We start from the raw sequence: 11,774 nt of genomic DNA, 5'->3' as shown, positions 1-11,774 counted from the left end.
GAATACACGTGTAACTGACACTGGAAAATTTTTAGATGAGGAGCAGCAGGCTTATCGACGAGCGAAGGAGGCGAAAGATCGGCTTGAGAGGCTTGGTTTGGGGACGAGCCCCGGTTCGAGTTAGATCACGATGTATAGACTGGACGCGCTGGATCAGTTGGACACCACAGTATATAGACTGGACGATTGGGGTCGGCTGGTGGTGGCATGGCATGTCGGAAACGAAATGATATGTATCTACGATGTTGATGCACATACGCGAAGATGGAACATGTTCTCGACTCTATGGATTTCACTTTGAATTGAGAAAGATGCGTAATTGAAGTCTCTGGTTGCATGCTAATGGGTAGATCAACGCTCTATCTCGGTGTGAAGACTCGACTGTGTACCACTTTTGAAGGTCTCATGCCATCTATGGATGGACGGATCGTCTGCTCCTTTTCGTTCTCATTTAGGTCATTGCTGTCGTTACAACTTGCTCTCGTAAGCAGCACCACCCTCCCACGCGTCGCCGGCTTCGAGCTTCGTCCACGTACTCACGGTTCCTGGCTCTATGCACAGATATCTCTTCCAACCGTCTTTCGGTTCAAAGTCGCCCATGCCCTTGATCTTGTCGACCCATCCATTCCATACCGTCACATCTGGTAGTGAATCCCGTGTCACCACAAAGCTCTCTTGACCACCCTCCATTACGACCAGTGGCACTAGCGAGTTACCTTGGCCTGTTGGTGGTGTGTAGACACGATCGGTCTCGCCTTCGAAACTCAAAGAGGACGATTCTTCGGTAAAGGTCTTGGCTTCGCGGACTTTGTCGACGTACGGTGATGACTTCAAGCCTTTGACGGCGGTCTTGCTGATGTCCTGTTGGCGGTGTTAGTCTGCCATTAGTCTTGACATCTGCCAGTACTCACCTTGATAGCCAGGTATGTGTGGAGCAGGACATGGAACTCGAATGACTCGCTGCCCTTGTTCTGCACGTGCATTTGACACTCCAACTTGCCCTTGCTCAGTGTGACGCTGTAGACCAATCCGAACTCATATGGCCACTTCTTTCTTGTGCCGTCGTCAAGCATCGAATTGCTCAGACCAAAGTCCAACTTGACACTGTCGTCGGATTTCCGGCCTAGACTCTCGCTGCTGTTCTTGCCCAGGAACTCCCAGTAGCTGTTTCTTGCAAATCCGTGCTGTGGTAGTTGACCGGTTGCGTGTGATTTCGGAGGAGGGCCGAAGACTGGGAACACGAGTGGGATGCCACCTCGAATGGGTTTGGAGCCATCGAGAGCAGCGGCTTTGGAGAGGAATAGTTGTTCTTGCCCATTGGACGTCTTCCACGATGTGACATGTGCTCCGTAGAGGTAGACAGTGACCGAGTCGCCGCTGGGAAGACGAGCAGTGAGGACGTTGTCGGTGAGGTCGACAATGGGTTGAGCCATGGAGGGTGACACTGGAATCGACGCGGGTCTATTCTTGCGTTCCATGTTGGAGGCAGTGGGCGGGGTTGCTTCTTGTAGGTGAATGGGAGTCTGACTTTGCAGAAGGGTGGTTATGTCAATATCGAAGAGCGAGTTGGGAAGGAGTGAGGTAACGACTTCGAGTGTTATTCAGGTTGGCCGAAGGGGGAAACGCAGGAGTGATTTGAGGTGCATAGTGCATAGTCGAGGTATTCGATCGGTGTGTTTCACCTCAGAATTATGATTGGACTATGACGCAGCCTCGTCGGTGGATTCTCTCTTAGTCAATGATGCGCAATTGCAGATGCATTCAACTTACCACTTTTCTCCTCTACGACAATGAGGCAAGGGATACGCTCGATCCAGAACAGACACTGATCCAATGGGCTCCTCCTCATCCAAGGTCGCTAGCAAAGCTGCCGCCGGTGCAGCTCGTCGACAATACCCTTCTACTTCATCCATCCCGAACACCGCAACTCCCACCACCAATACTCCTGCCAGAACAAATGCACCCATCCAAACTGCCGGGCCTACCGCTCCTACTCAGGTACATCCCGATCCAGTGACAAACCCTCCTGTAGAACAAAAAACAGAACAAGTCGAGCTGGACGGCCGAGATCCGCAATTTGGCGCCGCCTTGCGGAAAATAGGGCCTGTTAAACCTAGTCCAGACGCGAGACCAGACGAATCTTTCCCGACTTCAAGCGAGCCTATGCAGTCGGGACAGAACATCTTCCCTTCTACACAAAACAATCCGGCGGTCATACTCACTCAAGCACGGCAAAGAATTGGTAAACAGTGGGAAACAGAGGATGATAATCGAGGCAGACCTAGTTTTCACGGCCGAACTATGATGAGTGCAAAGGACATTAAAGAGGCACTGAGACTACGTGATGACGTTGGGAAACCGTCGCAAGAGGTGGAGAAGCAGATGAAGTTGAAGTCGGGCATTCTGGATCAGTTGCTCGCCAAAGATGTGGTTGCCAATACTTGAATGCACCTCGCATCGCCACCGAGCCGCGGTTGAAAACAGTACTTGAATGACTCCGGAGCCTGTCATGGAGCCGCTATATGCTCGTTAGTACAGATCGCGAGCTGCTGGCTGAAAAATATGAATGCACAATCGGGTGCCATTGTCCGTTCCCTGTCATCAACCAGCAGGAACTGTGTTGGGCACGTGGTTCAGCAGCGAATGGCGGTCAAGAAGTCGCCAAGTCGCCATACTCATTGCAATCTGCCTCTTCTATCTGGCATGATAAGGGCCTGCGCACTGTTCGAGTAGCACTTGGTCAGTACGACGTTTGTTATCATGGTTGAAAAACCGTGCTAACTCACAAACATAGCAGAAGGCCACGAATGTAGCAACGGGTCAAACATGGGGTCAATGGCGCACCACTGGGGCGAAGCGACTGCTATAATGCTTACGATGCTGCATCCTTAGCCTTGTGGATTGTGTTGGTCGGTTTTCCAGCCAAACTTTATGTATTCCTTCTTTCAATGTTTGTCTTGACTACATGAAACTATTTGCTCTGCTTTCGACAGTCCAGGCAGAGCAATTCTTTCAAGGCTGGCACATCTATTGCCCAACTACAATATGGACAATGATGTTTGGTTGGTATAGCAAAACTCCTTCTTGGGTTGTATGATTGTCCAAATCGCACATCAAACTCTTTTGCTTCCTTGTTGCGTTACCACAACAATCAACAGAGATGCATCACGGGTTGCTGGGAGTGCATGGACTTGTTTGCTCCGGTTGTGGGCATTGTCTTCCTGGAAGCACTTCAACTGCAATCTATAAGATGGGTTCCCGCCTGCAAAGACTAGATAGGACATCAAATTCTCCTTCCTTGCCTCGCTACAGGAGACACAACACGTTGAACTTTTGAGAAATAGCGACTACGCTGTTGGCATATCATCAAGAATGGCGGGCGTCATGGCCAATCCCGAAAAGCTTCCATGGACCTTTGGTATTGAGATTGAAATGCTGTTCGTATTCGACGAGGAGAAAATACGCACTGACCCTGCATATCAGTACATCCTCCCAGAGAAATTCGTTCAGGGCGATGGCGATGATCTCAAAACTGACCTCGACATGAAATTGGTCCATAACCTCAATGATGACGACGTCCTGAGGAAGATCTCCGCCATGAAACAAGCCGCCAACATTCTGCGACATAAAGGCCTCGATCTGGCATTGCACGTCAAACCAAACAATCAAAACAAGAAATTCAATCGCTGGATGTTGACCACAGAGTCGCACGTCCTCGATCCGCAGGATGACGACCAGCTTGCGCGATGGTCCGAGGGCAGGCTACAAGATTCTGAACCATTGAGTTTTCATGGTGTCGAGCTCATCTCACCTATACTGGACGCACCAAATCTGCATTCGAACTCTCAGGTGGAAGTATGAGCGAAGTTGCCCGTTATGCGAACGTGATAGCCGAGGCATCAACTGTGGACGAACCGTACCAATTCATCTCAAACCCGGAAAATGCAGGTGTTCATGTCCACATTGGTTTGCGTCCGAAAGACGGTAAACAAGTTTCAATTCCCGTCGACGTTCTTCGGCATCTTGCCTGGATCATTGTCTGCTTTGAAAATGTCATGACCTTGCTTCACCATCCAGAGCGGCACGGTTACGGTGAAACAAAGATAATTTCAAGGTCAAATCGCACTACTTTTGGCAGCCGCCAATGGGCCGAACACCACTCTTGTCGTGCCCTTGATATGGAAGCGGTGTTCTTGCGTAACTTCACCAAGCACGTCACGGACGATCAGGATCTGAGCAACCTCAAGGAGGTCATGTGCTCGACTCCAACAACTTATGTACATCCCCACTATACGAAGTTTTGGTTCGTCAATTTCTTCAATATCAAGCCAGGACCTGAGGTCGCCAAACTCACTGTTGAGTTCAGACAACATCATGGAACGCTCGACGCCAATGATCTACGTGAATGGGTCATTTTCGTCACAGCATTGATGAGAACAGCAGAACGAAAAGCCAATGAGTCCAAGACGAAACAATGGAAAGAAGCAGCCGGTACCCCAAACGCCGAGCTCGAGGAGGAGGCAAAGTACTCTGGCATGTTTGACGGAAGGAGAACGCTCAAGGAACTTTTCGATCTGATGGGATTGCCGATTGAGAGGCGGTCGTACTGGTGGGAGCGTGCGAAGAAATTCAGACGTGTGGCGTTCACTTTGGAGAGAGACTACGACGCATTGGCTCTGTGCCTGGGTGGGTGTGGCGACCGTCCGCAAAGAGATTGTGAAGGATGGGCGCATGGCGAGCTGGACTTGCAACCCTGGTAGGAATCGGATGGGCGGCATGCGGAGACAGGAGCAGGCTCTGAAAAGTAAGCAGAAGGCGAAATGGGTGGCGATCCAGATGACACGGAGTTGGAATGAGTGATGAATGATGAAAGCAGATGTTACGAGTGAATGTGGGAAGGGATTGAAGCAGACATTGTCGTGCAGGAGGCGATGTTCACTCGTTGAGGGGTTTCATATGTAAGAATCAACAGTCGATACGACTTCAAGAGTGCAATACTAGTATGTTATGTCAGATCATGTTTTCATTTACAGTGCAGCAAGACACGCCACGTCCTTCACCATGCAAGCCGTATAACCTGCCCTGGACCACACGTTCTTCCTTGTGCAGCTTCGTCACAACTTCGACTTCGCTCCCTTCTCATTTCCAGCCAGCAAATCTTCAACCTCGATCTCACTCGTACACAAGATCAGTGTATCCTCCAGCGCGGGAACACGGTACTTCAAATTGACAGCCTGATAGTCCTCACTCGCTAGCATATCCGCGAAATGCAGGATTGAAGGGTACGACGCCAGCGCGAATTCATCCCATTTCTTACCCTCACCCTTACCACCTTCAGCGGCGCCAACACTCTCCAAGGGCGCTTCAGATCCGCCAAGCGGAGGCGTAGAGTGAGCGTTGTTCGAAGGGGAGGGGACAATATTCCCGACCAATTTCGCCGTTCCGCCACGTTTCGCACCGATACTCTCGGCGAACGCACGCCCGTAGGTCAAGTAGCTTTCCTTCATGCCCTCTTTGAATGCGAGGAGATTGAGCATAGATAGCGGTTGTCGTCCCGTGGATGTCTCGGCGAATTGGCGGACCCATTGGGACAATTCGGATGAGAGTTCCAAGGTTTGAGAACTGTCGCCGATGCGTGGGTTGGATAGCGAGCCGGTGAGTTTGGGGGTCCTTGCTGGGTGGAGGAGGTGCGTGTTTGTCTTGGCGAAGTCGGTGGTGAGACGGGATGGGATGCCTGTTGTGCTGGACCAGTGTGTTTGAATGGACTTGGTGATTGTGTCGGGGAGAGGGTCAGTTCCGGGAGTGATGAGGAGGATGTCCCATTTTGGCTTGAGGAGGGCGTCGACGTCGAATTTGGAGGGCGTGATGATCCAGCGGATTACTTTTGAGACTACCAGGGGTTGGACGTCGCTGGATTTGATGGTGGTGAGGAACGATGGGATGCTGGTGTCGTTTGTGAGGGAGATGAGGTGGACTGAGGCAAGGGGCATCTTTTCGGATATCCTTCGTGAGGGTTAGACGAAGGTGTGATACAAGGACAGTGGAGATAAGGGTTGAGTTGCGTCACCGATATATAGGATATAGTTATGGATTGATATATCATCAGTCTTTACCTTGGTGCCTCCCCAGTGGGTGTAATGCGGTGCTGTCATCCGCCATCCAGCCTCGGCTTGTCGAGAAAATGTGGAGTACATACCTATTTCATCAGGGCCGTAAAAGGTGGAGAACAGTGTAACTTTAAAACCTTATCTAATCTTATCATCAGAACCGTACAATTCTTTGTCCCAGGAAACTTTTTTCTCGAATGGACGATACAGACCACTGCTCGCTGCTGAGTGCATACAGACTATTGACCACGGCGTATGGTCTGCACGAACTGCGGCTCCAGTACCCTGACTAACTCGCTACCTTTGTATCATTCATTCGATCTCTTACCGCTGCAATGGCAGGCATGAACCCTCTCCCAACACACCACATCCACAGCACAAAACGGCTCACCCACCGCGAAGCGCATACCTTCCTCTCCAGCTTCCTTGACCGCGCCGAGATCGACGCCGCATACCGTCCAGACTCGACACTGACCGAAACCGGACCTAAAGCCGTATCTACGGGATCCAATCCCAACCTGACGCTACATCATCTACGGCGTATCCTCACAGGTATCGAGGGGAAGAAAGTCGGAGGAGACCTGGCGCAGAGTCTGGGCTACGGCGATGGTGAAGATGCCGGAGGAGACGCGAATCGGAAGCCCCGATCAAAACGACCGTTTGACTCACAGGAGGAAACCCCAAGAAAATCCAAACGCAGTGTCTACGAAGTTGTAGACAGCCGTGCTGGGCCGGCCGATGACAATGACGCCCCAGCTATTGGTGCCATGGTAGAAGATGACGACTGGCAAGACAAAGACACGTATGCGCTGGCTCAGGAAGAGGGCGCACTCGATATGATGGACGATGATCGACACCCTGGTGCGCACCTCGACCAGCCTGACAAGCCTGAGGAAGAGGAGGATCTGGTGAATCTGACGATTGAAGAGACCGGAGAAAAGGTGGATCCTCGGAAGCAAAAGAGACAGAACGGTGATGTCGGTACAGCGTCACGGAAAGCTGAAGCGTCAAGCAAGAAGGACAAAGAGGCCAGGAAACAGGAGAAGAAGATGCGCAATCAAGAGAGGAAAAAGAAGGAAAACGAAGAGAAAAGGAAAAAGGCAAGCAAAGATTGAGAGGACCTGAAATCTCAACGACTTGGGCTTCAAAGGTGATTCAATTTCTCCATCACCCTGCCCTGACACGAGGTCTCTGGATATCTCAGAGGGTGCCTTCTTGAACTATAAACCATCCTGCACCCGTCCTGACGCACAAGTACCAGCTTCACCAGGGTCACAGAGACCAGTCGGTGCAAGTTACCCGGTCAGGTCCACGATATTGGCACCAGGCGGCGCATTGGCCATGGAGAACCAAGCAGACATCGGCATACCGGTGGAAGGTTGCAATTTTGTGGCGGAGAAACAATTCGACCTTCTTCCACTTCACAACTCTCGGTCTTTGGCTTTGACAACATTGCCATCCGCTACCTTCTCGTTCAACTCGACAACCTTGCCATTTTCTGCTGGCTTGGAACCTTTCCAGCCCAGCGCCGCCAGTCTTTCGGCCAGAATAGGATGGCTGTAATGATAACTTGCATACATCCAGTCTGCATCCATGGTACTCAGGTTCTGCACTTGGAGTTTGATAAGGCTTCTTGCCAGTTCCTTCTGGTATCCAAGGTTCGTCGCAAATTCGTCGGCTTCGAACTCGAACTTGCGGGAGAGGATATTCATGAGCAGTTTGATCACTGCATCCATAGGTGCGAGGGCGTCGGAGAAGAGAATGAAGCCGATAATGATTGGGTGAGAGTTGTGGAAGCCGAAAGACGAGTATAGAGAGTGGTTGTTGATGAAGATGCTGAAGAGCGCAAAGACGTAGAACATATGGAACTAGTAACGGTCAGAAAGAGTAAGGTCCTAATGGCAAGCTCACATACCTGTGCAATTGCAAACAATTTTGTCGTGTGCGCGAGGCTCCAATGTCCGAGTTCATGCCCAAGGACGGCAACGACCTCCTGAGGTTCACTCTTTTCCAGTAAAGTATCATAAATGACAATATGCTTCTTCCAGGGCAAACCGAAAAAGTATGCATTGCTGTGTGCACTTCTCTTGCTTCCATCGATGACATATAACGACTTGAGAGGAAACTTGAGTTTCGAGGCTAGCTGTTCGACTCCGGTCTTAAGTTCACCGGGTTCCAGTGGTGATAGCTTGTTGAAAAGGGGCAGGATGAAGATTGGGTAGACCGTGATGGCACAAAGTTGGACCACGATGGCGAAGAGCCACAGGTAGTAGAAGAACTTCGTGCCCGTCACCTGAATGATCTTCAAGAACGCACTGAGCAGCGGGATGCCCACAGCGACCATCAATGCCTGTCCTTTTAGCATGTCGGTTATCCACAATTTAAGTGTCTGCTTGTTGAAACCAAACTTCTCTTCCAAGACGAATGTGCCATAGTATGAAGGCGGTAACGCGAGGATCTGCGAGACAAAGCTGAAGAGTAGGAAGAACAGGACTGATTGCGAGATCTCGCCGGAGAATCGTTCAGGAAGGTAGCGTGCAACCCAGAAGCCTGTTATTGTCCATAGCTTCGGCAGGATGTCGTACTGAATGAACAGGAAGTTCTGTATCTGAGAATAGAGTCCGGACCAGAATCCAAATCTAGCTTTCGCTCGACCATATGCCTGTTAAGCACGAGATCAGCATACGTAGGGTATGGGATGGTATGGAAGTCGTACTTGACTCTGGTCGAAGACATCTTGCGAGATCTCATCTTCTAATGTCTTGGGAGGCTTCTTCTTTTGCAGGACCTTATACTGCCTCAAGGAAAGTAACCCTTCTAGGACAAATTGACCGCATGAAAATCCCAGTATCAGCCTTTTCCAGGGGAAACCGGGTCGGTCGAGGAAGACTGCAAGGCGCTGTGTCGCATGTTAGCGGAGGAACTGCGGAGGGACACCAAGTAATGGAAGCACGTACAGTAGGCAAATCACCGAGCATCTTCAAAAGGGAAGCCATCTTTCCAATCCACCGAGTAATCAAACCCAAGTAGAAAAGAATTCAATGACAGGAAAGACGACAGCGAAGCTACCGCAGGGAGGATTCCAGGGTGCAGGCAGGCAGGCAGTGTGGGTTAGACACCCAGAGGCGTGGCCGGCAGCATGTGTTTCGCGAGTCGAGTGCTTGACCGGATGAGGAAAGTGCTGCGATGCACAGATGCAGATGCACTTTTTCGACAATGAGGGCACGAGGCTCTACCACCGCCTCCATCACCACAGGCTTTCTTTGTTCTCGACACAACCACCGATTGCATCTCGTCCTGTTGATATCCTGGTACTCTCGTTCAAAATGTGTCGGATCTGCGGCCGCGTGGTCAAATGCATATTTGACACGATGCCCTCAAGGGTGCACCATGTTCCCAGTCGGAGGTGAGCTACATCGAGTCATTCGTTCGCATATTATGCAGAAGCTGACCGACATTACAGAGCCTTTACTACTGTCCGACGACTAGCAACACCTACCTCGAGCGTTGCAAAACCTATTCAGTCATCGACACCCTCATTAACACGAGCATTCAGCGCTCTTTCTGTGCGCACAACCACATCCCCATTTAAGTCCACCACTTCTTCACCTCTAAGTACAACTACAACTCGTCCGTCGATACCAAGCGTGTACGCTTCAAGTCGCATACTCCCGATATACCGATCATTCTCAGCATCCGCGGGCCTCTTTGGCTACCGAAGACGATCCGATACATACAACCCTTCGCGGCGAGTACAGAAGCGAAGGCACGGATACCTTGCTAGGCTCCGGTCGACAGGTGGAGTGAAAGTGCTCAAGCGGAGGAAGCTGAAGCTTAGGAAGGATCTTAGTTATTAAAGGCAGATTGTGCGGGCGTTAGCAGGGCGAATATGGCAATGATGGCATCGAGATAAAACGTACGCTCTGAGTTGAATACGAGGAGACCATGTATAGTATCACGATGACCACATATGGAGCATTCGGGTTGACATTGCAGCAAATACAGTAAAGTTTTGTGTCATCCATTGTATGATCATTATACCTTTTTATCTATCTCTAAATTCTATGCTTGAGATTGAGGCGCCGACTCGTTCTCTCCCCGCATATGAGCGAAGCTTTGAGCCTCGAACTTGGGCTCTGCAACAACGCGGCTGGCTTCTGTCTGCATGGGAGAAAGGCCCCATCGGTTGAACATGTCCTTATCCTGGTCCCAGCCATTGCAATCCGTGGTCAACATCTTTTCTCCGGTGAAGATAGCATTGGCACCTGCCATGAAGCAAAGCATTTGCTCGCTCTCAGGCATGGTAACTCTGCCGGCCGCAATGCGGATGATGGTCGTCGGCATCACCAGACGGGCGGTTGCGATACAACGAACCATGTCCTCCAGCTTGACTGGGTCCTGTCCAAACATAGGCGTCCCCTTAATCGGCACAAGTTTGTTGACGGGGAAAGATTCAGGGTGTGCGGGGAGTGTTGCTAATGTATAAATCAACCCGACATGGTCCGTCTGGGGAGTTTCGCCCAAACCCAGGATGCCACCGCTGCATACGTGGATACCGGCTTCACGGACGTTCTCGAGAGTCTGCAATCGTTCGTCGTAGCTTCTCGTAGTGATGACATTAGGGTAGTGTTCGCGTGAAGTGTCGAGGTTGTGGTTGTAAGCTGTAAGACCAGCTTCCTTCAGTTCCTTTGCTTGCTCCTTGTCCACCATACCCAAGGTCACACATGCTTCCATGCCTAGGCCCCGTACTCCCTTGATCATTTCGACAATATTCTTCAATCCCCTTTTGCGTCCTCGCATGTCTCGCCATGCGGCGCCCATACAGAAGCGGTTGGACCCGTTCGCCTTAGCAACCTTTGCGGCCTCAATGACCGATTCGACGTTGGAGAGTTTGGTGGCGGTCAGGTTTGTCTTGTAGCGGGATGATTGTGCGCAGTAAGAGCAGTCTTCCGTGCAACCGCCGGTCTTGATGTTCATCAACGTACATAGCTGGACGGCCGAGGGTTTGTGGAAGCGGCGGTGGACAGTGCCCTATGCAGCATATTAGACATGGTGGGGTGAAACCTCAAGACATCCTCTCACCGCAGCGAAAGCCAGCTCCATGAGCGGCTTCTGGTGTATCTGAGAGATCTCCTCCTTGGTCCAGTTGTTGCGAGGGCCCAAGGCATTTACTGCTTGATCGAAGACGGACTGTCCTTGTGCTTGTGGTGGGGGAGGGGCCTGACCCAGGCTAGGTCCTCCTCGAGGGACATCGTGGACGATGCTGTAGTATCGGACCGAGTGCACTTTTCTCGCGCTTCGAGCAGCGAAACGACTCATGTTCGCCAGCTCCATTGTGTGCAGGATGTTGATGGGTTGCTTGGTGGGGGAGCACACGAGAGTGAGTATTGATAAATTATGCGGATTGGGGTTGACAGAGCCACCAATTGGTGGGATGGGGTTTGCTCGCTGAGATCACTCAGGTACCGGCTGTCTACAGTATCCAGGGTGCTAGGTAAGCTCTTGGGGGACCTGAGCCGCTTCGATTTCGGAGGCCGGGGCACTCACACTTGTTGAAAATCCCCCGAGGCACGGCAAATTACCGGGCCCAGTTTAGTTCACCAAGCATCCCGATCTTGACCGAACTGAAACATCTGAGCAATCATGTCTTTGATATTACCATTTTGC

General features: G+C 51.1%; 8 protein-coding genes across 8 annotated transcripts; 4 read left to right on the top strand and 4 right to left on the bottom strand.

Moving 5' to 3' along the window:
• Window positions 1–293: 293 nt before the first annotated feature.
• Window positions 294–1,715, bottom strand: EDD37DRAFT_689098 (aldose 1-epimerase). The gene is made up of 2 exons (XM_062819972.1): window positions 912–1,715; window positions 294–861 (listed from the first exon to the last, which is right to left on the bottom strand). The coding sequence occupies exons 1-2, from the start codon at window positions 1,476–1,478 to the stop codon at window positions 469–471; spliced, it is 960 nt and encodes a 319-aa protein (XP_062665326.1). The 5' UTR covers window positions 1,479–1,715; the 3' UTR covers window positions 294–468.
• A 40-nt stretch (window positions 1,716–1,755) lies between these two features.
• Window positions 1,756–2,802, top strand: EDD37DRAFT_217249 (uncharacterized protein). The gene has a single exon (XM_062810362.1). It carries the CDS (start codon window positions 1,834–1,836, stop codon window positions 2,443–2,445), a length of 612 nt encoding a protein of 203 aa, XP_062665325.1. The 5' UTR covers window positions 1,756–1,833; the 3' UTR covers window positions 2,446–2,802.
• Window positions 2,803–3,372: 570 nt separating this feature from the next.
• Window positions 3,373–4,760, top strand: EDD37DRAFT_614035 (uncharacterized protein; the record flags this gene model as incomplete). Its single annotated transcript, XM_062815503.1, has 2 exons — window positions 3,373–3,793; window positions 3,850–4,760. 2 exons carry the CDS (start codon window positions 3,373–3,375, stop codon window positions 4,758–4,760), a joined length of 1,332 nt encoding a protein of 443 aa, XP_062665324.1.
• A 166-nt stretch (window positions 4,761–4,926) lies between these two features.
• Window positions 4,927–6,176, bottom strand: EDD37DRAFT_643792 (uncharacterized protein). Its single transcript, XM_062817454.1, has one exon. It carries the CDS (start codon window positions 5,988–5,990, stop codon window positions 5,115–5,117), a length of 876 nt encoding a protein of 291 aa, XP_062665323.1. The 5' UTR covers window positions 5,991–6,176; the 3' UTR covers window positions 4,927–5,114.
• Window positions 6,177–6,442: 266 nt separating this feature from the next.
• EDD37DRAFT_571282 (uncharacterized protein) lies at window positions 6,443–7,222 on the top strand (the record flags this gene model as incomplete). Its single annotated transcript, XM_062814322.1, has 2 exons — window positions 6,443–7,048; window positions 7,124–7,222. 2 exons carry the CDS (start codon window positions 6,443–6,445, stop codon window positions 7,220–7,222), a joined length of 705 nt encoding a protein of 234 aa, XP_062665322.1.
• A 153-nt stretch (window positions 7,223–7,375) lies between these two features.
• Window positions 7,376–9,198, bottom strand: EDD37DRAFT_217164 (STE24 endopeptidase). The gene is made up of 4 exons (XM_062810361.1): window positions 9,065–9,198; window positions 8,824–9,006; window positions 8,023–8,769; window positions 7,376–7,975 (listed from the first exon to the last, which is right to left on the bottom strand). The coding sequence occupies exons 1-4, from the start codon at window positions 9,101–9,103 to the stop codon at window positions 7,529–7,531; spliced, it is 1,416 nt and encodes a 471-aa protein (XP_062665321.1). The 5' UTR covers window positions 9,104–9,198; the 3' UTR covers window positions 7,376–7,528.
• A 104-nt stretch (window positions 9,199–9,302) lies between these two features.
• Window positions 9,303–10,116, top strand: EDD37DRAFT_643788 (uncharacterized protein). The gene is made up of 2 exons (XM_062817453.1): window positions 9,303–9,513; window positions 9,571–10,116. Exons 1-2 carry the CDS (start codon window positions 9,308–9,310, stop codon window positions 9,962–9,964), a joined length of 600 nt encoding a protein of 199 aa, XP_062665320.1. The 5' UTR covers window positions 9,303–9,307; the 3' UTR covers window positions 9,965–10,116.
• Window positions 10,117–11,737, bottom strand: EDD37DRAFT_643786 (biotin synthetase). The gene is made up of 2 exons (XM_062817452.1): window positions 11,190–11,737; window positions 10,117–11,138 (listed from the first exon to the last, which is right to left on the bottom strand). Exons 1-2 carry the CDS (start codon window positions 11,439–11,441, stop codon window positions 10,170–10,172), a joined length of 1,221 nt encoding a protein of 406 aa, XP_062665319.1. The 5' UTR covers window positions 11,442–11,737; the 3' UTR covers window positions 10,117–10,169.
• Window positions 11,738–11,774: the final 37 nt, after the last annotated feature.

Source organism: Exophiala viscosa (assembly GCF_022695815.1).
Source record: "Exophiala viscosa unplaced genomic scaffold EDD37scaffold_18, whole genome shotgun sequence".
In the NCBI taxonomy this organism is placed as follows: domain Eukaryota; kingdom Fungi; phylum Ascomycota; class Eurotiomycetes; order Chaetothyriales; family Herpotrichiellaceae; genus Exophiala; species Exophiala viscosa.
The sequence above is the reverse complement of the archived record's forward strand: the minus strand, read 5'-3'. Positions and strand labels throughout refer to the sequence as shown.